At 42.0% G+C, this 25808-nt stretch overlaps 1 protein-coding gene across 1 annotated transcript in view; it reads right to left on the bottom strand.

Annotated features, from left to right (window-relative positions):
- The window catches only part of TBX15 (T-box transcription factor 15), a 99092-nt gene extending 73656 nt beyond the window's left edge, over window positions 1–25436 (bottom strand). Inside the window, exon 1 of the mRNA XM_054838434.1 lies at window positions 24937–25436. Within this exon, the coding sequence (XP_054694409.1) occupies window positions 24937–25138 (202 nt within the window). The 5' untranslated portion in view covers window positions 25139–25436. The remainder of the gene's footprint in view (window positions 1–24936) is intronic.
- Between the last annotated feature and the right edge of the window lie 372 nt (window positions 25437–25808).

The following is a 25808-nucleotide window of genomic DNA, read 5'->3' as shown; positions in this document are numbered from 1 at the left end:
GAAAGCCAGTAGAACAGATGAACCAATTCAAATGATGCCTTTAAATGTTAAATGGTTCACCAGCTTAGGTCAACAAGTTTTACAAGCAATAAAAATATATATATAATAACATGACTGTACAATTACAAGAAGCTCCTTTGCAGACCAACAATGAAAGCTGCTTGAGATGCAATATGAGAACAGACACCATACTGCTTTTCAGGCCATCAAAAGGAAAAGGGGTGGCAGTTTTATTAGTCAAATACCTTCTTTTCATCCTAAAAGCCTGGTGTTTGAAGATGGCAGATATATTCTGATCAAAGAGTCTAAAAGGGTAACTTAAAAGACTGTATACTCCATACTGTTCCATCCAAGGACAAGTCTCTTTCATTCTACTTTTTTTTTTTTAAGAATTTTTAATAAAATTTAGAACAGGAGAGAGAAATGTAGTCAGTTCATGAATCCAGCCCTTGATAGAGCAAGATCATCAGGATTTGCAGATAAGAAGATAACTTACAGCTAGTCACCTTGTCAGATGCTGGTAATGTCTGAAAGGCAGTAAGCTCTTAAGTCAGGGGATGCTCTTACTGTTGTCAACCATGCGATGCATATTCAGGCACTCAACTGTTCCCTGTCACCAGTAGCTTGTTAAATCCTGTTACTTTGATCTCTCTGGATCTAGTCAGTCAGTATCCTCACTCCCCATGCCTAATTTTAAAAGACTGACATTTAAAACAAATTATATCAGTGACAACTGGATGGAACTCTGCTTATAACTTAGGGCAAAAGAAATATCTATAGCTTTTTCAGAGTTATCTAAAAGAAAACAGTAAGCTCATTGAGATAAGAAAAATCTGTGAGACGCTCGTAAGGCAAGGATAAATGGTAAAGTTACCAGTAAAGCTTTCCATCTTAAAAAATCAAGAACCAGTGAAGAAAAAGGCCTGGTGGATCCCTTTCTGTCTGAGATAAGCAGAAAGGTGCTAAAAGGTTTTGTTAAAAAATGCATAAATCCACAGGGATTGGAGGGACTGGATTTCCTGCAAATTTGTTAAACAGAACTAGTCTAAAAATGCATAAACCAAAACATTATATAAGGGAAAGATGGTGGACAGGCTTTAAAAAAGGCAGATAATATTGCAGTTTCTTAAAAAGGGACAGCAAGGGACATCTGGTAACATGTTGAGAAGAGATGCTGGCTGATTTGAGACCAAAAGGGCTTATTGATTGCAGGTCAAGTCTCTAAAAGCCAACAACTTTTAAATTGTTGTAAGGGTTTCTTTCCCACAGAACCACAAAAAAATACGGAATTCTTGGATAACCCACTTAAAAGGAGGAAGTGAGTACTACCATCGAAAGTCTCAATGCAAATAAGGCAGCAGAAGCAGGTGGGTTGATGACCAAATACAGTGTTATTAGTCCTATTGATCATGCAAAGAAGAGGTAGTTTACCTTCCAGATGAAACAAACTAAAATTTTAAAACCTAGATAGTTGCTTGAAAATTATACAGGTTGGACTTGTCTCTGGATGTAGAAATGTATTTGATTAAATAACAGGAATGGCACTAAAAGTATGGTTTTGAAGATACGTTGAGGACTTGCACTTATGCTCTATAAAGATCCTACAGCTCATCTGTTAGTGGATTGAATGTCTTCAGTAGGAAGACAGTTGACAAGGCCCTGCTGACAGTTGTTCATTTTAGCCATGAGGAATTAAGCAAAATTCTCAAAATAAAGCAACTGTTGGACAGATCAGAGACAGGACCTGCAATAACCCTCTGTGAAACCTTCAGCGCAGGATGCCTCATAAGCAGTGGTGTTCCAAACTTGCAGATACAGTTTGGCTGTACACATAAAATTGTTCGATAAAAGGAAAGTGTTGAGTTTCTGCATTTCCCAAAAAAAGCTCAGATACAAAATTATTGCAGATTAAAGCTTCAGTGAGATACTTGAATATCTCAGGTCTTTTAATATATCATGGTGTATTAGTCTGGTCCAAAATATAATTTTATTTTTCTTTTTTTTAAAGGGGAGTTTTAAGAAACAGAATAAGAACAGAGATTTCTGAGATGGGCTAAAAAAAAATTAATAATTGTGAAAATGAATATACTCCCTCACATTCTTTTCCTGTTTCACTACTTGTATGTGTACCAGACAGCACTTTAAAGACTTGAAAAGCTGTTGTCATGAATTTCATCTGGCAATAGACAGAGCCAAAACCAAACAGCTCTGTACTATTGAGGCCTCCCACAAAGGGAAATCTTACAGGGCTGAAAGAGTGGCACATTATTACAGAGCTCAGCTGAAGTAAGGAACTCGGCTGAAGGATGTTTTATACTTGTGAGCAAAGCTATATTTGTAGACTGATACAGAATGAGAACGGTGTGAGGAAATTTCTGAGACGAGTGCTGCATAAGAAAGAGATTAAGGACAAAAATAACTAAAGCCACCTCTTTACTTGGCCTTCCTTGATATACAAAGATAAACAGGAAAAAACTCTTTTTTTCCCTTCATCTTTCCCCATTTACCATCTTCGTTAAAAATAAAGAATTCTTCATTCTATTTAATGTATAGTTCTGTTTGCATTATGACAACTTTCACCCATTCAGATCAACTCTTTCTGAGGAGGATATCAAATCTTATGAAAAGATTTGTGATAATAAAGTAAGAATTCCTCTCTTCTATCAGCAATATCAATCAGCAAGAGTTGTGTAAGAGCTTTCATCTGACCTTTTTGCCTTTTTGAGCAACTGATGTAGAGGCACTGAAGGAAAAATGGAATAATTTCTAAAATACTTGTAGTTTTAATGGAGAAATAGATAAGGCAGCATAGGGAATGAGAGAGAGAACACATAAGCTACTCATCTTCCAGACATGATTTGCTCAAAAACAACTTTAATAAAAGATAGTTCTATCTATGTATCTGTCTCAGTAGGAATCCAATGCATATTCTGTGGTGATGACTTTTCCCACTGGAGAACCTCTTGAGATGCAAGGTTCTTTTCTGTCATCCGGGGTTGGGCCAGGGACCAAACATTCTGAGTGGACCTGACCAGAGCCCTAGCCCTTGTAGTGGACAACAATATCCCCTCAGACCCGCTCCTGAGGGGAGCTGCCTGCTCCTCGCATGGAGTTCACTTGGTGCAGAAGGAAGAAAGGATATCCTTCTTGCTGTGAGACCTGAGGTGTGAAATGATCAAATGTGGAAGACACCAAATCTCCTCCTTGAACCCACCCTCTTCTTTCCTCCTTTAAAGATGCAGCCTACTAATTCCAGGATGCCTTGGCAACAGACAGAGAACCTCATCAGGTCGCATTTCTAGAAATTAGTCAGAAAAGGAAAAAGTGTTTGTAAATCTAGATTCTGTTCTTTACTTACACAAAAGGTAGAAATTCACCAGGTTATAAACCCAAGTCCCTAGTCATGATGTTTGTTATGAATAATATTTATTATTTATATATTGTGCACATACTATTCACATACTACTTTTCTTTACGTTTGTTAGCAGGCGTAATTCTTCCGTTATGTGAATTGTATCATGTTAATGTTTTTGTGCATCTTTAATAGCTTGGTTTGCAATTTCTGCATGTTCTAGCTGTGTTTTGGTCTGGGTTTTTTAGTTGTCTAAACAGAAAAATTGTCTTTGGTTTTGTTTTTGTTCTTTAATGGAACGTAAATAGCTTAGGAAGTGCCTGGCCTGATGGTCATGTGCCAGACAACATCTGGAGAGAATTATCAGCAGTAATGTTGCTGTAGGCAAGATGGTCTAAGAGTATAAACATGGTGAGTTTTCTAGGGAAAAGCAAAGAAAGAGGATTCTGAAACAGAAGGGATAAGCCGGACAGTTGGGGAAGAGAGAGTGAGAAATGAGCTGAACAGAAAGTAGCTTAAAGTAGCTAGGAATAAGCAAGAAGGAGCAGGGACGATGTACCCAAATAAACCATCTGTTTTAATGATGGATACTTTTTCCTAGCCATGCAGGTACGTCCTTGACAGAAAGGTGCATCTGGCTAGAAACCTTCTTCGATGCATTTCATATCAATTTGCTTCTCTGCAAAACCCCAGACTGAGTAGGAGAGATTCTACAATGTCTTAATAGACCAAGGAAGTAAAATGCACTAGATGTGGAAGATCAAAGTAAAGCCTTGAACCCATGTCTCAAACTCCTGTAGATTACTGACAGGCGGTCACAGGCACACAGAAGAGATGCTGCCCAGTCTGACCTCATCTGTATGGCTTGCACTGTGCAATCCTTACTTTTATTGAACAAAAATAAAAGGAATTTGTCTCAGATTACACAGATAATGTCTATCTCACTGCTGTTCTGCCCAATTGGCTACTGTATTCATGCTCGTGTGTTTCTGGGTCAGCTTCACATAGTATCAACAAGGGAAAATTCACTCAGGTCACTGGAACTGATTTATAGCCACAAGAATGTAGATTTTGTCTTTGTTTTCCTTTATGCTACTTCCTCCTTTCTCTACAGTATTTTTTTAAAGACTTTTTTCCCCTAACATTCTTGGGCTTCATGTGCCTGATACTGCAGATACAACTAACTTCAAAGACCAGTCCAACGGCAGTCATGGCTTGCATGGTATGGGTCTGGCCTGCTGAGCTCATGAAAGTGAAGCTTCATCTGTTTTGTGGATTGGGCTCTTGACCTGCCATAAAAATAAATGCTGTCTTCTACGGTTATTGAATTGACTGTTTCTTGTTACTACTGTGGTATATGTCTCTCTTCCATATGCCTGTCATTAAAAATAATAAATTGGGTTCCCTTATCTTATGGAGATCTCTTATTTTCCCCTTCTGTTTTGGTCTCCTGTTCCTTTCCACATAGTCTTGCTGACAGACTCGCACAGTTTAGATGAAAACAAAATGCAGCAGCCTTTTTCCCTCTGACAGTAGAAACGCTAGCAGTTCACACCTTCATCTGATGTTCCTCTTAACCAGCAGCACTCTCTGAACGCATAAGGGAAGCAAGGTAAAAAATCCTGCACAATTTAAGAGGAAATAAAGTTGCATACAAAGACGGTATTCCCGCTACTCTTCAGCATTGTTTAATACATTGCCATTGTGTGTGCTCTTTGTTAATTAATTCTGAGTATATTCTTCCTATGCCTCGAAACATGCAATAGCTGAGCAGGATCTTGAATCTTTCTTTTAGAGATTGAACACTTTACCAGTAACAATGTTGCTGTTCTGAAATGACCAGTTATCAATTATCACTAATATCTTCCACACAGTCACTTCACTGACATACAGCTGATACTTAATAACAGTCTTGCTCCTCCAGACTTTATTCCTTATGCTTCCTCCAGCAAGCATTACACTTCACAGTGATCGCACCACAAGACACAGAATTGTTTTTCTGCCTAGATATTCATCAAATAGTTGCATCAAAATCAGCAAACCTCCTTCTACTTCTATATGTAAATTGATTACGTAAGTTTCTTTTTTGAAGGATGGGAATTCACAGGTTTTGTTGCACCAGAGATCCCCTTTGCTCTATCCAAACCCAGGCACCTACAACACCCCACTGATTTTACATCATTAACATCCATTGCAAATGGTCACTCACGCACTTTTCAGGATAAGAAATCATCCAAAGGCACTTTCTGTCTTGAGGATTTGTCCCTTTTACCCTTTTGTTATGGTTAGCTTAGTTCCTCAGTCCTAAATTCTTCTGTGAAAAGGCAATTTTTAAAGCCCTTAGTTTCTTCCTGTTCAAAAAAGCACATTGTGCTACGTTTCAGATTGTCTCCTTAAGGTCTTAAACTATTTTTCTATCAACTATTAACTATCAAAGCAGCATCAAAATATGAAAAGTAAAGCCTCTCAACATATATTACTGATCACTGTGATCATCTTTTTCTTTCCTACTATCCACCACAATCTTATTTCCATGTCAGGAATTACACTGTCTCTGAAGTTCTGCTAGTCAAACGCATGAAAAAGTGCTAAGAAGTTGTGCTGCTGAGTATGAATTCATTAGACATGTGCATGTGCTGAGATGTTATCCAGGAACATTTCTCAACTTTTTCTATATCATTGGCCACGTAGACCCTTTGAAAAAAAGAAAAACTCATGGACCAAACCAGCTGATGTCGCCACAATGGTTTTCCCTTACAATCAAATAAAAATTTGTCAAACGTTTAATGTTTATTTATTACTTTCATTTTCACATTGAGTTTTCTTGCTCACAACTGTACTTGTGTTTTCATGGCGTTTCACAGATGGCCCGTAAGTTCAGTCCCACTGCTATCAGACATAAGGACTGCTCCCATTAACTGTAATCCCGCTACCGTTAACCGTAATAGGTGTAGAAGCTGGCTCGGTCACAATTATATGGAGAGTCATTTGAAAAACATATAAATTAACTTTATCAGTGGTTTTAGCTCTGTTTATATTGAATTCATCTGCTGAGCATCTCTTTACATTCCCTCCGTGGCATTTCCATGCATTGTTCCACTCTCTCCCCAGTGTTCAGCTAGAAGGACAATGGAAGAAAGTAGTTCCACATTTCCATCTATCTATACACAAATGGAGTCAGCCCATGCATTTTTTTTTTCTTATTTTTTTTTCCCCCAATAAAGCTCCCAGGGCAGGAAAGGAATGCTGGATCAGGCCTGTCCATAGTCATGTGTTCCCTAGCGTCCCACAGAGGGATGTTGTTGCTATTATTTTAACAGCAGATCTCTGCTGTTGTTGCTATTTTAATGGCAGATTTTAAAGCTTCCGCTGACATTGGTACAGACCCTGAAGCTCAGCTAGAGAAACAGAGGTGGCGAGCAGATGGTGATACAAAGGAGGAATGTTGTATCTATAAATATTCTGGTGAAATTCATATCCAGTGTTTCACACAAGAGCCAACAAACTATACTAAACCCTTAATATGGGGGTTAAATTAGTCTTATGTGGTAAATGGGTTCTTAATCTGGGTTTTCCTGCCAGGGAGATTTTCACTCAGAGGATGTAACTATTTATATCAAACCACTGAAAAAAATTATGAAAGGTTAATTCTATATTAATTATAATTAGAAAAAAGTTAACATTTACCAAATAAGAGGAAATGTTTCCTTCTGAGCTGTCAGGGCTTCTAAAACAGCCCAAGGAAAGGGGCAGTGGCGAAGGCACAGCGATCTCTGGGAAAACGGTCCTGAATGGTTTGTCAGAGTCAGCATTAAGGTAACGTTACAGTGCATCAACTGAATGCATAACAACTCCAATCTCCTCCCGCAAAAATCAAGCAAGTGAAATGACATTCATAAAACCCTAAAATGTTTTAATAATACACTGAACTTCTTAAAACAAGAGTTAAGACTGAAGCTTTGCATTCAAATGGTAATCTTTATTTCACTATATTTGAGTGTACTTCAGGTATCAGATAATGGGTTTCACACACACCGAGGTTTATTTGTCATTGATTGAACACTCAACGTGAAATGTGAAATGAATGTTCAAAGCTGAAATGAAATTAACAGGGTCAAAACCAATATGGCCTAAGCCTGGTTTAAGTTCAAGCAGCAGGTAAGTAGCAGGACTTGGCGCCAAGCTCAGCTCCCCACTGTCCACAGCCCTCTGTCCTCGCCATCAGGAAGCACAACGTCCTTTAAACCAAGCTGCCAAGAAGTCTGCAAACCACCTTATGGACATCAGTGTGAATCTGCAGAGTCTCTAAACCAATTGGTTTGAGTTTTGATGTTCTGTTCATATCATCAGGGGCTACTTTGTTTGCTAATCATGACATACTACATTTTGTTACCTATCTCTCGCCTTATCAAACATTGTGGGAAAAGAGAGGAAATGTTGTGTTTGAAAGACCTATTTCAGGAACAAAAGGGCACGGAGAATCAGTGCCTTTTAGCAGCATGTGCATAAGCATTATGCAGTTGGTTTTGTTTCCTAAAGTGTCGCTCGGATCTGAAAGTTGAAGAATGAAGCTATACAAGTGATAAAAAACATGTGAAAGTGTGGAACATTATTTTTTCATCATCCTTTCATAAGCACATAAAATAACTGTAGCCTAAAGCATCTCCTTTGAACATTGGGATATAAAATGTAAGGGGATGGATTGTCTGTCTCTAGCAAACATTTTACCTATGCTTCTTAGGAAATTAGGCTCACAGAAGGCCATCAGCTGGTCAGTTTTCCCTTTCCCGTTAATATTCTGGACCCACTGATCCAAATCGACTCACTCATCAGCTTCAACCAACTTTGACAGAGGAACAGAGGTCTCAAAGGAATTAAATTTCTACAAATTCTGTGAAAATCAATGGCTAAACAAATTAGCACCCTCAACTAAGTGGCTCCTTTGGCTACTTGCTGTATGTGCTCATCCAGGCAGAGCATCCCAAGACAGGAGCCAGATGGAGAAAACACTACCCTGTGCCTGGCTGTAGTAGTGACGTCAGGACTGAAATTGGGATGCTATATTCAGGGAAAAGTATGTGGAGCTGAAAATGTTGGTAAACAACAGGATACAGCCACTGGGGAAGGGGCAGGAGGAACTAACATTTCTGTGATGGGGACATCAGGACATAATGCAAGTCATTTGTCTAGCTGCTTGCAAGAAGCTTGCTTCTTTCACCAAAATACCCTTTAAGAGTCATCAAGAGTTCAGGGCCCAGAAGAAGAGAAAAACTATGCCTTTGGAGCAGAAAATGCTTATAAAATCTTCCTGAAGTGCTGCTGTGCAGTAGTTCATATTTTATTTTACAAGATGTAAATACTAACATCTCGCCAGTGCTCTGCAAATGGCTCTCAGTAAAATAGCTGCACCAACGTGCAAGAAGAGACTACAAGAAATAAAGATTGTCTCTCTTCTTCATAACTTTCCTGCAACTGAAGTCCAAAACCTGAGTAATAGCAAAACACCTTTCCCCAACTTTTATCTCAGGTTGATACCCAGAAAGAAAGATAATTTCTCACCTAACAGCTCAGTCCGCTATCATTCTCATTCTTCATGTTGAGTCTGATAGAGGTTTGTGCAGTGAATCTACCTAGCTCTATAAGATGACAGCAAGTTTGCAGTCTTTATCTCAAGCACCTCTAGCACAAGTTAAAGGTAGCATGCTATGGCTAAACTACATTTTTCAATTATGGTCATGCTTACCAGTAATATACTTTAAATCTTGATAGCATCTTTGAAAGCATGTAAATGGTTTAAGCAGACTTGTTGCTTTTGGGTTTTGGGTTTTTTTGTTTGGTTTGTTTTTTTTTTAATTTGAAATGCAGTTTAAGCTTTTAGGTTCAAGTAAATGTCTAAATTGCATCTGATGTATTTTCCAGCTCCCAGTGACTTCAGTGAGACTATTTTTCTGAATAAGGACATATAAGGGTCACAATTTCATTTTGTTTAACATTCTGTCTTGTGTTGCCACCATAAAAGGTGACTTAATAAATACTGCAATTTCTGAATGGACTTATCTTAAGTCACATCATCACAACTGCTAAATATGCAAAACAAGATCATGCACCAGGGAAATAAAATCAAAGTCCCACTGGAGTTCAATAGCAAGCAACAAAAGGGCTTGACAGTTTCACATAGAAAGGAAAATATAAAATGAAAATAAAGAACCTGATTCCTCACCTCACACCTACAATAATTTCAATACATGCTATTTTAGTAGCTATTTCTGCTTAAAACTATATACTTATAACATGAAAAATTACATTCTTCTCTGAAGGGTCTGTGCCTTACTAGAGCTACGCATCACATCTAGCGTTTCTATAACTGAAGTATTAAATAAATATCTTTTACTCCATATTCTCTATTGTTTGCTTTATGCCACGGACAGAACTCTGTGCAGTTTCCATTTCCCCTACAATTAGGCACTGATCCTACAAACACATAAATGTAAGCTCACCTTTCCTGCTGGGAGGGATTTTGATAGGAGACTCACCACAATAAAGGACAAGAATACCTTTTGGCAGGATCAGGGCCTCAGATAGCAAGGAGGAAACTAGCTAACAGAAACCACCTTTGCAAACACAAAGAGGAAAGATCCCAGGAACAAAAATTAAAGGTTTATACATTTTCAAGTGCCAGTCAGACTATTTAAGGGGAACAGAAACTGGAGGATTTCAGAACTGTTCTTTTTTTTTTTTTTAATAAATCCAAGTTGAGAGTGTCCCTTTAAGGAGTTATGGCATGGCACAGCCCAGGATTTGCTTAGTTTGGCTTTTACTGTACTATTATTTTCTTTTGCTAAGAGATTCAGCGACTAAAAGTGCAGCTTTTTCTTCCTCACAGCTGTTTGTTCCCATGCTTTCAAATATTTTCCCTCCAGCTTTTGCCCTTGCCTTGCTCACGGGGTGTAAATCGTGCAGGAATTTCGGCTGTTCTGCTTCAGTTTAGCAGAGTGATAATCTCAGGCAAACGCTTGCAATCTGTCTTTCATTAAAAGAGTTTTTTGCACTTCTGTTTAACACGGGGAATTTTTTGAATTGCCCTTCTAAAAGAGGATTTCACCTCCACTTTTGCCTGGAGGGAAACTCCGGCTGCCACGAAAATATCTGCTGGATAAACGGGAATGCTCTTGTTGTTCAGTGGTTCTCACCAAAGACAGGAGACAGTTCTGCCTTCGACTACTGGACATGAGGTACTTGCTGCAAACTTAATTGGATAAATTGATGCACAAAGCAAGGCATTTTTTTTCTGCCCTATACAAAAACAGGTGTTTGAATTCCATTGTAAAATGAAAGTAACTTTCATTATCAAATGCCTGAAACCTCTTGCAGAACACGGTTCTCTTATTTCTAGCCATCAAACATAATACTAGTATCTAATACTTGTTGCCATAACAAACTGTAAGTGTAAAATAGGAATGGAAAAGATTGGTATTTCTACAATACTTAAAATATGTTAAACGTTAAATTCAGGGGTTTAGTGGCCCTACAAAAAGATTAGACTACAGTCTTATTAAAGTATATATATTCAAAATATTATTAGTATTAGATATACATGTACATATTATAAATCTATCTATATAGAGAGGTTTACACATGCATACAATGTGGAGAAAGTATATAGCAAGCAAAATGGAATTTGAACCCAAATTCTTTGCTGTTCAATATTAGACAGTCACTTTTTCTGAACTGGTAAGAACAGTAGGAATTTCTTCCTTGCAAAAAATCCCCAATCCTTAAACAAAAGAAATCCTAGAACGAAAACAAAAAAGAAAGGGAGAACTACATTTTCTAAAAATGGGGAATATTAGATATTTGGCATAAGTCATTGTCACTGTTAAGTTTTTGTTTAAATACAGTAACAGGATGGGCTAGAGTTCTCAGCTGCTTGCTGAATCTGGCCCCAAATAGGTATCTACATACTCTTCTGAAGAGAAACAAAGAAATAAATATTTTAAAATAACTTTGTAAGTCATGTCATCATAAAAAATAACCTTTATATCTGTGCAAGGGTAGCCAAAATTTAATTGAAGAAAATGAAACTGTTAGATCTTCAATTTTGTAAGTCCCTTGTGTAAGGGACTCAATCACTGACTGATTCCCATGCTTTCCTTACTAAATCAGGATGCGTTTCAAGCCAACAGTTTGAACTGGGAATCCCGCTATTTTTAATTGCTCTGCAAACACTGCAAACGGAGCCTTCAGCTTCAGATTGCTCTCTGCATCCACAAATGAGAAATTACTGCTTTCTATTCCCTTGTTTATTTTTGAGATATACAAAAAGAAAGGGGTTTTCTCCCAACATCTTAGACAGAGGAAGAGGAAACATATCTCAGGAATTTCTGATTTTTTTTTTTTTCACAAAATATTCCTTTATAAAATGGAGATTTCACCTGTAATTCATTGTGCACTGAAATCGCACAAGACTTCCATTCTACTTCGCAAAACTCTTTCACTATTTCTTCAGTCTTCATTTAGGGTTTCTACTGTATTGAGATTTCAGTTCCTACTCAAATATCTTCAAGTGTCCCTTTGAATTTATTATTAAATGATGTCAAACTCAGACCACAAGTAAAATAATGACAAATCCTGGCTGAAGTCCATGTTTCCCTAATGACAGAGATACCAGGGAAGAGTTAAGAGCATTTGACTTGCCGTGCTCAAAGCAGCAAAGTCTGGCATAAGAAATGAAGATCACGTCTTAATATGTACATGGGAAAAAATTTAGCCAACCACAGTGTAAACGGTTGGTGTGAATGTTGTCTTATTAAAGGAAGGTGACTAACCAGCAACACCTTCAAAATATTATTCTTTGTACAACTGTAATATCCCAAAGCCCTGCATGTGGATTGACGCTCCACTGTACTGTTAAACGTAAGCAAAGGAGATCATCGGGCTGTCACAAAGAGTCAACCGTCTAAGCATGTGCAACAGCCCAAGTGCTAACAATGAATCACCTCTTGCTTCAGAAATAAAGCTAGATAAGCATCCTGATTTACAGGACAGAAGTCATGACTCAGACGAGTCAAAAATACTACAACTGTGAGCCTGGAGTAAAGAAAAAAGGAAGCAGAAATAGGGAAAAAAAGATTTTAAGACACACTTTTTTTTTTCAGGAAATAAATACAAAATAACTAGCATAGACTTCATTAGATGACTGTAATAATAATAATAATAATAATAATAATAATAATCTTTTTCTTCCCATTTATCTGCACAGCAAACATCACTGCGTAAAAGCTACAGTGAATAGGAACTACCTGAGATGTAATTATGTTTATTTTAATTCAGGACTGTCAAGCATTTTCATGAATATTCATCAATTGTCTGAATATTCGTAAATAAAATTATTAAGGGTCGGCTCACAAATAAATATTCTCATTCAACTACAAATAATTGTAATAAGAAACCACTACTACTATTCGTAATTCTTCATTTAAATTACACAGCACTAGCCAGAGTGACATTTCAAAAAAATTTTGCTGCCGTGCAGAAAAGCTGCCTCCCGCTTCCCTCCACTCCCACCTCCAGGAAAAACACACAAATAAACAAAATAACAAGTAGAAATTTTGAGTAGAGGGGGAAGACTGAATTATCTGTAGTAGTTGATTATTGTAAGTCAAGTTTAATTACTTCCTTAACAATAAGAAATGCGCTATGTGTAATTTAATTAGCAATTAGAAATTGCCTCTAGGTATACCTATATAATAAATAACTACACTCATTGCAATAATGACTAACATGTTCTTTCAGGCACATAAAAAACTTTTGTATACTGACAATTTAAATATTAATAATATAAAGCACTGAAATATCTGATTTTTTATATACAATGGAAATCAATAATGTACAGCCAATGAAACTGCATAATAAAATAGACTTAAAACAACTCCATGTGTAACAACTATTCGTTATAAAAAGGCTGAATGCCTGAATAAAAGTAGCAAAAGTAGCAAATAGGATTTTAAATATTATTCTAAAAAATCCTAGGGAGTTCACTGTAAGAGAAAATATTTCATCTAGAAAAGCCTTTAAAATTTTTCCTGAAATTCCTGATTTTTTCACATCAAACCATGCAGAGCAATGACCATGGGAAGAAATCTTGTTCTTTTTCCTGAAAGCTTCTGCTTATTTGAGAGGTTTCCCCCCCCCCGCCCAGGCCTCTTAGATATCTAAGCTACACCAAATGATTACGTTTGTCTGGTATAATGTAATAAGTTGCCTTCATAAACTATTTTGAACAGTATATTTCATTTATAGGCACTGTGCCATTCATTATATGAAAAACAAACAAACAAACAAAAAAACCACCATAGGAGGGGTACCCAGATGCAGGGAGAAGGTCTGAAAATAGTTTCTAATTCCTCCTCGTGCCGCGAGCAGCCAGTGGGTAGGAAATGAAGCCCTGAACCGCTCCCTTTCCTGCCTCATTCTCCCCTTCCAAACGGTGATCCCCCTTTCTGCCTGGTTTTCTACTCCTTTGCCCCATTAACTCATCTCTTCCTGACTTCAGCATCATTTCACCCCCAGGAGGACAGCGTGCACGCTACCGACGTTACAACGAAGCTCACGCAATGGTGACCTGGTCCATTCACCAGCGCGTTGATGTCCCTCGTTGCTCAGAGCAGTATGGGGCACCCAGTCCCCATGCATGCTCTTGATTTGTCGCTCCTCTACCATTCGTCACCCTGAGGACAAGTCAGCCCCTACAGAAGCCCGGGGACATCGCAGTCCAGCGAGCGTCTGCGAGCACAACCAGGGGCAGGGTGTCCGGCAAGGCAAAAGGGCAGAGGCAACAAATGCCCCAGACGTTTTCCGTCTCCTTTTTGGGGCTGAACTGCTTTTCTCTTACATGCTGTAACCATAGCGGGTTACTCGCTCGTGTGCCCCGTATGTACTCAGTCAAGCCTCTCTCCATTTTTTCAAAATCAATTATTCCCAAATTACCCTGGATAAATGATGCTCACCACCTTAATGTAACTCGAGCAATCAGTCTTGAAACACCCTTAATAAACAGCTGCTTCACAATCGAATCTTTCATTCCAAGAAGCCAAATGAGGTGGGTTTTTTTTCCTGAAGCTGCATTATGGCTATATTTTCACAAAAGCTATTAATTATTGTCCATTGCTGTAACGGCATGTTGCTAGGCACTTCCACAGCAGCCCTCCCCTTCCCCAGCCCAGGCACAATTTCCTGAGTTATGGAGTAAACAGAATTACTATGTACAGAATAATCCGAGCAGTCTCTAATGGGGCAGTGTAGGCTTTCTGCCGCTCCGTCAGCGTTGCAGGGACCTGCATAACAGAACTGTGATGTTACAGTCTTATGTGGGTAACACTCCCCAGCATTGAAGTGAATAACGTGACTGGCTTGTTACTAGGCAGATGGAGACTTTGCTAGGGTTGTTTGATGGTAAATGAAGACTTTTTTTTTATTTGCTCCAAGGAGCCTGGCACAGGAAACCCCCAAATCCTACAATAATAAATCTTCTATTTATCTTTTAAATTCCGGAGCAAAATAAAAACCATTACGCACCCACGGCCATGTGCTGTATTCTATATTTTCCCAGCTTCATATAACCTTCTGGCATGAAAAGATTAAGTTTTCTGAAGTGAAAAAACAACTTCTCAGTCTAAAAATAACAGCCTCATTGCCTTGTATGGAGGACTGTTTTATTGTATTACACAATAAAAAGGCAGGAGCACTTAGAAATTGCAAAGACGGGCATAATCCAGAAACCTGTATCTGATCCAACCCGACAATTTTCACACTATCAGGCATTTTCAGGAAAACTGAAGAGCAGAGGAAAATATGATCCTTCCTTCCATAACATAAAAGTGATCACCCAGGCATTAACCTCACTGTCATGATTGTTTTACTCATACAGACTGACACAGTACTCCAGCAGACGAAAAAGAAATCCTTGTACATAAGTCAAAATTATTCCAACCCTGACAGTTGTGCTGAGGGGGAGGCTACTTTCTGGCTATTGCTGTCTGTTGAGGGCATCGCAGAGCAGAAATCAAGGGAGAGGTCAAGATCTCCGTGGTGATTACACGTTCTTAACGCCACTGAAAATAAGGTCACAAAAGCTGCACCCTTGAAAACCAGCACCATAAAGTCCTTTCAAATGCAGATGCTCAGCATCTTGCAGAACCAGGCCTTCCTTCAGCAGCTGCCTCATAAGCGTGGCTCCGCACACACTGTATTTTGCAGTGTCATAGGACACTTGCAATGCCTTTTTTTTCTAATTTTGCAGATACCTGATAAATAAAAGAACAAACCCACATCTTTGCAAGAGGATATGTCAACTAAAAATTTAGGATTGCCAATGCCAATTATTGCATGGTATTTTATTATAAGTTAAGGCAGCACCAAAGTCCACTACAACCTCAAGGCTGAAGTCAGCTTTTAAAAAGGCCAGTGGGAGTGTTTCCATTAAGGTCTGAGGGGATACAGGGGAATGCTCAACAGGTCTTCTACTATTTTTTCACCCTGGTAAGAAAGACTGGTTAAAGCACAATAAAAATACATTTGCACTTTTTCTGTGCAAAATGCATCTACATGCAAAGCTGAAAGAGGGATGACAGGGCAGTGCTGGGATCATTTCTTTGTCAAATTAAGTGATGCTTGTAGAAGTGATGACAATAATACCTATAAACATTTAATAACTGATCTTTTAATAGGATCCTCTGAGCAAGCTTGAGGACAATCCAGTGCAGCAATTAGGTGAAAAAAAAGTCTTTCTGTGAATCTCTCCATCTATTCTCTTCTTCCTCAGCAAACACAAACTTACAGAACTGATCTGCAGGCATTTCAGGGATAGAACAACAAGAAACTATTTTTGAAGACTCCCTAACCTACTCATCCTATGCACCAAACATTTCTAAACGTTATGACGTGTTCTCCGTAGAATTATTTTCTGTCCATAAGCATTCACACAGTCAGTCAGCACTTTTGGTATCTTATTTAGGGCTAGTGCTACGAACTGGTGCAGCTTCTTAAGAAGTCTACGATGCACAGTTCTTCACTCTCATTAAAAGCAAAGACACTGTGGTGTCCTCAGTTTTCCCCTTAGTTTTGGGGTAGATTTCTGATCAGGGAGTTCTCTATTTCCAGAAGCTCCTGAAAGTAGAGGCTTGGTTTTCTTAATTCATTGGTCATGGGAAAAATGTTAATGCTAGCCAAGAGTGCATCCAGTCCTTGAGTGAAGTCAAAGCACTGTAAGTGATTCATAATTATTCTGTGTGCCCTGGCCCACTGATTTTCAAACAATTTTTGCGTGGCTGCATTCATATAAATGTGCAGATTATTAATATGATTTGTGTCAGTTCTTAACCAGTTGGTTAAGTACTTTTTAGAAACTGTAAATCAGTTCTTTTAAAGGTAGTTGGCAATAATTTCTTCCCAAACTCCTTTCCAAGAGCTACACATGTGGACGTTGCTGAAAATGTCCATTTAACAATACTGGAAGATTTCCTTCCCAAAAAGCAAAAGCCATAAGAAGAATGAGCGGGTGCAGATGCAGTGCAGTGAAAATGTTCATTATGGCAGGGACTGAATTCTACCGTGCAAAAGTTAAGCTGAACTTAACTTAACTTTACTTGTTTTATTTTATTTTATTTTATTTTATTTTATTTTATTTTATTTTATTTTATTTTATTTTATTTTATTTTATATAGAGAGAGTGACCAAGAAAATACAGCTTTGGAGAAATGGAAATTTATTTATGGAATCATGCAGAATTTGGTAAATAACTTTGATTGTTAAAAGAACAAAAATTGGGAAGCAGATTTGAATGTCTGAATGCTTGATTTCATTATTATCTAAATCAAAATGCCTTAATTTTTAATTGCAAATTCATTTTATAATTTGTTTTAAAAATATTTTTAAATTAATTTAAACAAGGAGGTTTGGGGATCCATTTTTAAAATGGTTGTGTAACTTAAAAATGTGAGGTGTTTTGATGATACAAAAATAAATATTTAAAGGTTGGCCAAAACCTAATTTTTCCTCTTTCACAATAAAGTAAAAAAAAAAAAAAAAAAAAAAAGCTTTTATTCAACCAAACCTAAATACCTAAATGCTTCTTCACTATCTTCATTTTTTTCCTGCTCAGTCCCCAGGTAAAAAATCCTCCTCCTCTGAATTCCTCTATTGCTGCAAATCAGTATTTGCTGGCCCAAGACATTTGCTAGGTGCTGCCTTCCCTCTAACAGCTGCAAATATACAGCAAACATTGGACAACCCACTGTCACAGGGGTTTGACTCAGACACTCCTTTCACCATCTTCACAATACTGTCAGATCAATAGCTCAACTGAGCAAATGGCATATGGAAATATTCTTGTAAATATTATTGTAACGAGTGCTTTTGTCACTTCTTGGATTGATTTACTGATTCATTGTTTTCTGGTCTTGCAGAATACACAATTAAAAGATGCCCCTGGCATGAATATTGTTGCTAGAGCTTGGATTGGCACTACGTTTCCTCTTAGAGTTTTAAAAATTTTTAATCTGCTTTCAAAGATACTTAATTTTACCATAACACCATGTTATCTTTCCCTATCCCTTCTCACCAAAGCATGCTACAGCTTTTACCACAAGAAATGCAATGGCATTGTATTTTGAGACAGCAGGTGCTTCTCAGGCAAAAAGGTTGCAGTCGTAACCTATTTTAAACAGCATTGGAAATAAACAGCACAAAGCTACACCTTTTTTTTTTTTTTTTTCTCTGAAAATAAAAATGTCTCAGCGTTGCTGCACAGTACTCTCTACCTATGGAAACTCTCGTTAGAATAATAAGCCAGAAAAGCCAAATTTTTCAATGTCCTGCTATGCAGAGCTGCTCTGGGCAGGATTAGGCACTGGTGCACTGGGAAGCCCCCCCGTCACCTGCGTTTCCCTGTACACCCAGGTGCCCACTGCTGCTCTTCCTAATGGAGCCACACAGCTCCCAGGCTGACAGACACTGACCATGCCCACCCTGCTTTTGCTGTCAGGATTTAAACATAACTTCCCATCCCAGTACGGCAAAGTAATTGTATTGTTCAGGAAGATGTCAGAGAGCTAAGGGCTAGCATAAAATCCTGTAATTCTATCAACAGGCACTAGCAAGCTCAGCCTCTTTGGGAAACTGTTGATCTCTGAAACGTTGTCCGTTTTGGAAAACTTAAGCTTCTTTCATTGAACTTGATTTTACATCACCGGTGTAAACTACAAATCTCAATATGGATGCTTGGGGTGATTTAAATCACACTTGAATAGATTTTACTTGCAACAGGAACTGATGTAAATGCCATATGAGCCGGTCTCAATATATCCAGGAATTTTCCGAGTGCTCTCGGACTGATTTTAGTGCATTTTTTAAAGTAGTATAAGCTTATTAATCTAGATCAGAAGGCAAGAAAAAAGAAAAGTTAAAAAAAAAAAAACAAACCACACTTTGACTTTTGAAGATGTAAGACTGCAAGCAAAGCTCCTATGGGAATCCAGCTGATTAAAATAGGAACAGTGTGATCTGTATGAATAGAGGTGACTTAAGTGGCACCGACTGTGTTATAAAACAATGCAAATGATCTTTCCTGAATGTAGCACTCTTGGAAGACATCTTTCAACTTTTCCATCTGAAAAAAGCATCAGTTTTCCTTAAAGACAGATACAGATAAAGCAGGACACTTCTGCCTGAGGAGAGGCTAGCTGGGCTGATATTTGATATAAGCGCTCAGTCCCCAGTGGGAGGAGGGAGAAGTGATTGATGGTTTGTAAGGAATTACTTGACTTTTGCTTGTAACAGAAGCTTTTTGGATTCTCCCAAAGTTCTTGTCAAAGACAAGAAACCTCTTTTGAAATAGAAGCTTTCCCCTTCCCAGCAGATGGAATAAACCTGCATAAAAACCACTGCAGGTTTAAAATACATAACAAAGAAAGGAAGACATTGTTCGACACACTGCCTTTTTTCTAATACTCTGTTGTTCTGTAAGATTTGTCTCTATTATTCTATCACCTGTCCTCTTAATACAGCGTGAGCAATTCACCTCTCTGCAGGAAGAGTTTCACAAACCCAGCAGCAGGAGTTCACCAATTCAGTAAGACGCATATTACCGTAGAGACAAATCCTTCTCACTCTCTGACTCCTCTGGCTCCAAGGTCAGAGTTGTACGAACTTGACCAAGGCAACCCTTTCCCGAGCCCCCACGGGGCTCTCCTGGCTCTCATCTGGACAGCTCCATTTGCCTCCTGCAACTGTCTCCTCTGGGAAGGGTGAGAGCATTAGCTCTGCGGCCAGAGTACGCGGGGAGCAGAGGCATTACGAGGGTCAGATTTTCGCGTTTCCTTCCATCACATACACAAGGGAGCAATGGATCTGAGCTCGGTATCCTCTCTTTAGGAAGCAAACTGATGATCCAACAGGTGGGATGAATTCATAGAATCCCAGTCACACACGCATTTGTTAGAAAAACGTTGCATCAATAAATCCCAGTCCCAAGCACTTCTGCCAAAGGCAAAGCTGACACTGTCTTACACCTTGCTGTTACGGAGCATTGCTCATCCACAAGCCTCAAGGACCATGCAAAGGAGGTTGTACACCAATTCACCCTACTTCAGGAAAAAGATGAGAAAAAGTTCTCTGCCAGCTCTTGAAATTCTGGTCCCATCTACCGAGCACTCAAAAGCTGAAGTGAGAAACTATGTCCGGAATCAAATTAAGTCACTCCCTACTCACGGGTTTAACAGCCACTGCTCAAAAAATGGGACTTCATCAATATGAGCATCCAGAAGCAGTGGTATATAAAAACCCAACACTTATTATCAATCACATTTCTCCTGCTCTTAAAATTTGTTTGCCTCTTCGGAGGGTCGGCGGGCTGCATGGCTCCTGCACCCCCCGCCGGCGGAGGGGGTTTGCCCGGGGGCAAGGAGGAGCACGTACTCTGCAGCGGAGCGGGAGTAAGATGGATATTCGTGCAACCTCCCAGGATAGGCAGGAGAACAGCACGCCATGGTGAAAGTGATGGAGGTTTTACTCTTGCCAGCTACGGAAGGCTTTGTCAAGCTATCGGATCTTAATCTTATGGATAAGCAGCTGTAATAAACACGTTGTAGGTCTTAAAATGTGTGCCGTGTTGTCTTCTCGCATTGCAAAGCTTCGCAGTTGTTCGTTAATGTAGCTTAAGAAAAACATATGGAACGAAAAACAATTTGCAATGCAAAGTATTCGCAGATTGATGAAAATAAAACTTTCGAACTCTCGAAGACTTTTTTGGTTTGTTGTGCTTGTTGGTTTTGTTGGGTTTTTTTAACTGTTGTGTGCATTTTTAATATATGCAATCAAAAATACCGATGGGATGTGTGATATGAAGACCGCACTGGCGAAATTCGTTTACAAACTCGCTAGAGTGTTTCTTTGCGAGGAACAGGACCGCCCCAAAGCCGAGAAATTATCAATTTTTAGCGGCACCATTTTGCTCGGCCTCTGAAGCGCCTGTGTAGCGTCTCTCCGTGTAGCGACCCCGATCGCCTAAGCGGGGGGAGAAACGCGTCCGCAGGGAGAACTCGCCCCCCAGAAAAAAAACGTCTTAAACTTTCTACTAGCAAAGGAGCGCGCTCGGCTCTGCCCCGGTCCGTCCCTGTGCCCCTGGGGTGGCAGAGGGAAAGGCCGACGAAAGCCACCGCTGTAAACGATGGTAAATAATATATACATCAAGGGAGGCAACGCCTGGGCCCCCCGTGACCTTTCCGCCGCTCAGGTTTAATCTATAAATACCCAGAAGACATCCGAGCCCATTGTTTTGCTGCCCTCTGAAACCAAACCTGCCAAGGGGACGGAGGGGCGCCCGCCGCCGCCTGCGCCCCGCCACCCTCCTCCTCCTCCTCCTCCTCTCCGCAGCGGCGGCGAGAGCCGAGGAACGGCGGAGGGAGCGGGGCGGCCCGGCCCGGCGGCGGGGCAGCAGCGGGGGAGGCTCCACCGAGCCCCGCGGCGAGTTCTGCCTCCCCCCGGCCCGGCCGCGGCCCCACGCGCGGCGCTCCCCGAGTGGACGGGGAGGGGGGAGAGAGAGTGAAAGCCGTTGTAATCCCGAATTCCTTTTCACAACTTCGTGATTAAAACCCGCACGTGATTAAAATCCCGCTTTATCCCCCTTTTAAATGAGTCTCGTAAAACAGCACATTAACTCTGGCGACAAGATTCATGGCCGAGACATAAATAACTCGGATGCTCGGGAGATATTTTTTTACAAACCTGGGAGATTTATCCGTTGGCTTTTCTCACCTTTCCCCACGCCACCCCCCGACCCAGCACCTCCCAGCCTGCCACCTCGCCTCTCCCGGGAGGATGCGGCCGCGGGGAGGGTCTCTCGGGCACTAGAGGCGACTCGGAATCACCGATATTGTCGCCGAAGGGTTTGGGCTAGACTGGAAAATCGCAGATAAGGCGTGAGGGATTTCGCCAAAACGGGGAAACGAGGAGCGCTGCCTCCCACGCCCGCCCTCCCCCCCCCACCCCCTTCGAAGGCTGGATGCTCAGCGCAGAGCCGCACCGAGGGTGGCGAAGCCCCCACGCCGAAAGCGGAGCGGGGCCGCCCCGCCACAAGCCCTCCACCACCACCACCACACCCGGGCCACCGAGCGCCACTCGCGATGGGGACGGAGAGGAAAATCCCCGCGAGACGTGGCCAACGCGTGGGAGAGAAATCCCGATACCCGACTACACGGAAAAGAGCTGCAAAAAGGAGAGCGAAGCCTTACTCTTCCTTGGCGCTGTTTGGTTCCCGGCGGCGAATGGTTTTCAGCCTTTCAGACCCTCCTGAGCCTAAATTCAGCAGGTTTTATGCGAAAAGATCGATAAATTGGGCTAGACTGATTTGCGTTATCACACGCAAAATCAACACATTAATTTCCCAGCGCATACTCTAATATTTGGGGCCTCTGTGTAAGCACGCCCGTATCGATAATATCTCCAGGAGAAGGAACAGCCCTGCGTTATTTCCTACGCTACTCGGGGGCAGCGACTTTGAGTTTTGAACCTTTGAGACGCTATAAAACCTCCCTTTTCTAATTTTTTTTTGGTATATCGCTGGAGATTTGGCATGTTTAAAATACTTTAGGTGTAAAGTTTTTTCTTAATTGGGTCTTGTAAAGATGGAATTTGGTGGCCATTATAGAGCCGCTAATCAATTTTCACCCAGCAGCAAAGGTACACCGCGGAGGATTTAGGTTTAATGAAGTGACTGCGCAAATTACAGTCGCGGACTTTATTTAAAGTCTATCAACCTCCTAAAAATGATTTCTCAAACTGTTCTTGATTTCCTTTGCTTTATGAAAAACATCACGTTTGCTTTCTAAGGTTTCAGGCATTAACAGCCATCCTGTCCCGCTCTCCAGTCTGGCGCAAGGGGAGTTTTCCAGCTTTTTATTTCGAATTCATGGAGAAATGGGCAAATTTAACTTCTAGACCGTCCAAAAAATGTATCCTATTGTGGCTAAAAATTAATGAGAAACAGTTCTAAAAATGAAGACTGGTGCACATATATGCTCTGTTATTGGAAAGCGGATTTTTGTCGTTTCGTTCGCGTATTTATTATTTTGAAGGAGGAAGACTCGGAAATCGTAAGCTTTTTTTTTTTTTTCTTTTTTTCTTTTTTTTAGTGATTGCTATTTTGATCGCTTCTGTCTCCCCTCCTTTAAGCCCGTCGCTCCGCTGAGATAGAGGTCCCAGCAGCAGATTTTACCTACTTCTTTTTAGGATTCGCACCGGGAAGAGCTACTGCTGCTACAACCAAATTGAAATGCGGTTCCTTGGGAGCGGTGCGGGGCGAGGTCTCCGAAGTTCCTGGTCTTTCCCTCCCTTCAAAAACACTTAACAGATTTCTTTACAGCAGATATTTTTTACACCTCGATCTCTAATTCTTTCTCCTTTTTTTTTTTTGTTCTTTTTTTTTTTTCTTTTTGAAACCCGGCAGCTTTGAGCATCTGATGCTTATTGATAGCGCGGGGAACGTCACGCAAATAAAATAAAAATAAATGTAAAAGGTGTTTTCTTCTCCAAGTGCAACAGAGTGGAGGAAATTTCTGCCCTTTCTCTTACGGGGTCGCGCACAGAAATCGCTTGACCTTTTTCCCCCACCCGAATATTAAAAGGAAAAGTAAAGAGAAATTACCTAAAAATTCGCTTTCTCCGCACACTATAATTGTGAGAGCGGGGCTGCCCCCTCCGTCCCATTTTAAGGCGCTGGGGAGCGGAGCGGGGGGACGGCGAGAAGGGCGCGGGGGGCTGCGCGGGTGTGGGGGCAGCGGCGGTGCGGGGACGCGGGGGGCAGCGCCTTTCACCCCTCGGGGTCGCCGTGGGTCCGCGGCTGCTTTTGCGGGCCATCGTTTTAGGCCGGAGAGAAACGGCCGGGGGGACAAGAGCAGACCGAGGGTTTCGCTTGACCCAAATGATCACTCCAAGCCAACGGCTCCCTTTTAAATAGAAATAAACAATCAAATAAAAGTTTAAAATATAGTTCAAATAAAAGCACGAGAGAAATCTCGTGCTCTCTCTCCCCCCCCCAAATACCGTGTCGCCGACCGAGGGGTCGGCACCCCCGCGCTGCTCCAAACGCCCCGGTTCCCGGGAAGCGCCAGTCTCAGTAGCAGGAGTCGGACTTCTCGGAGCCCCCCTCACCCGCTGCCCCTGGTCCTGGCTGATGCCTTTTCCCCTGCCGGGAGCAGTGTCCCTGCGAAGAGGGGGGACCTCCCTCACCCGTCCCCCCCTGCGCCGCCACCGGGTCTTGCGCGCTCTGTCCTCCCCGGCGGGCCCGATCCCGAGAGGAAGGGTCAGGCCCCTAGCCCCTCGCTGCTGTGATGAGCCCGGCCCGTGGAGGTCTCGGGTGGAACTTGTCGCGGGGCGTGGGTGCGTGTGCAGCCGGTCCCCGCCGTTCCGCGGAGCCGGCTGCCCTCGCCTCGGCGCAACGCTGATCTGGGGCGCCCGCCTCCTCCTCCTCCGAAAGCTCCGGTTAGGGCGGCACCGTCTCCGCGGGGCAGACTCGGGGCGGTGGCCGGTGTCTCGGAAAGGTGCACGGAAGAGAAGAGGGGTGATCTCTCCCGCGGGGATGCGAGTGTCGTGCCCCACTCCTTTGCCCCCTGACCCACACGGCACCCCCACGATGGTCGGAAAGCTCCGTGGCAAGGCGAAACGCGTGTCCCGAGACACCCGGGAAGGACTATCGCGACCGGCAGGCACGGAGAGGGAGGAGAGAGGGAGAAGGAGGAAGCGCGGGGGGACACGCCGTTCCCTCCCGGGAGATCATGGAGTTGGGGGGGGGGAGAGAGCCGCAGTGAGTAGGAAAAAGTCCCCATAAACCGAAAAAAAAAATAAAATCCAAGGAATCTTCGGAAAATCCCCCCCTTTTCCCCTACCCCCAGTCCCGGATGTTTTTGGGAACGCGCTGCCTCCCTGCCTGGCGCCGCTCTCCCGGCGGGCAGCTCCCGGCAGGGCTCCGCGGCGAGCAGCAGAGAGGGACCGGGGCTGGGGGGGGTCCCCGAAGAGAAAGGAGTTGCACTAACCGGGGTTGAGGTCCAGGCACTGAGTCGGGTCTTCATTGTCCCCTAGCTGGCCGTTGGGGCTGAGGCTTTCCATGGACAAATCCAGCCCCTTGTCCTCCCAGTCTCGCAGTTTCCTCTTTTTATTTGTCCCAATCAAGGCTTCTACCGAGAAAGCGTGCGCTCGGGAGCTGAGGGCCACCGCTGATCTTCGCCTCTCACTCATCTTATCCCCCAGCCCAGACCCTTGGGCAGATGAGCGGCCAGTGGCTGGGAGCGCAGAGCTCGGGGACCAGAGGCAGAGCCTCTCGCCTCTTTCTCCCCCCACCCCTCCCCAGCTGCACCCCCAGAAGAACCAGCCCTCAGTCTCCTGAAGGCACTACATGAGGCTGCAGATACTCCGTAGGCAGAGCCGGGAGGGTGTGCTCAGCCCAGGTCCCCAGCACTTGCTCAGAGGGGCTGCAGGCTGGATTTCATCTTTTTTTTTTTTTTTTTCTTCTCCCCTTTCCTTCTGTCTCTCTCTGATTGATCCAAACTTCTGGGATTTTTTTTTTCCTCCAAGAGTTAGCAGGCTGCGTGCGCCTGTCAAGCAAAAAAAAAAAAAAAAAAAACCAAAAAAACCCCAGCCAACTGTTCCTGGCCAATAGGAGGGAGAGATCGGGAGAGACCCAAAAGCTGCGATCCAATGGGGAGAGGAGGGAGACTCAGGCTTCAGGGCGAGGAATTTTGGCCATCTGAGTCCTGGAGCACCGGCCGGGAGAATTAACTGTTTGAAGAACGGGGAGCCATTAGGAAACCCATAGCTCTAAATGCAGAGAGGTAACAACTCCCGCACTTCTCTCCGCCGCACCCAGGTTTCCTAGGGGCTGCTGCTAGCTAATCCCCACGCAAAGTAC

Source organism: Grus americana, chromosome 1 (assembly GCF_028858705.1).
Source record: "Grus americana isolate bGruAme1 chromosome 1, bGruAme1.mat, whole genome shotgun sequence".
NCBI classification, from domain to species: domain Eukaryota; kingdom Metazoa; phylum Chordata; class Aves; order Gruiformes; family Gruidae; genus Grus; species Grus americana.
Note: the sequence above shows the minus strand (reverse complement) of the source record. Positions and strands in the feature narration are given on the sequence as shown.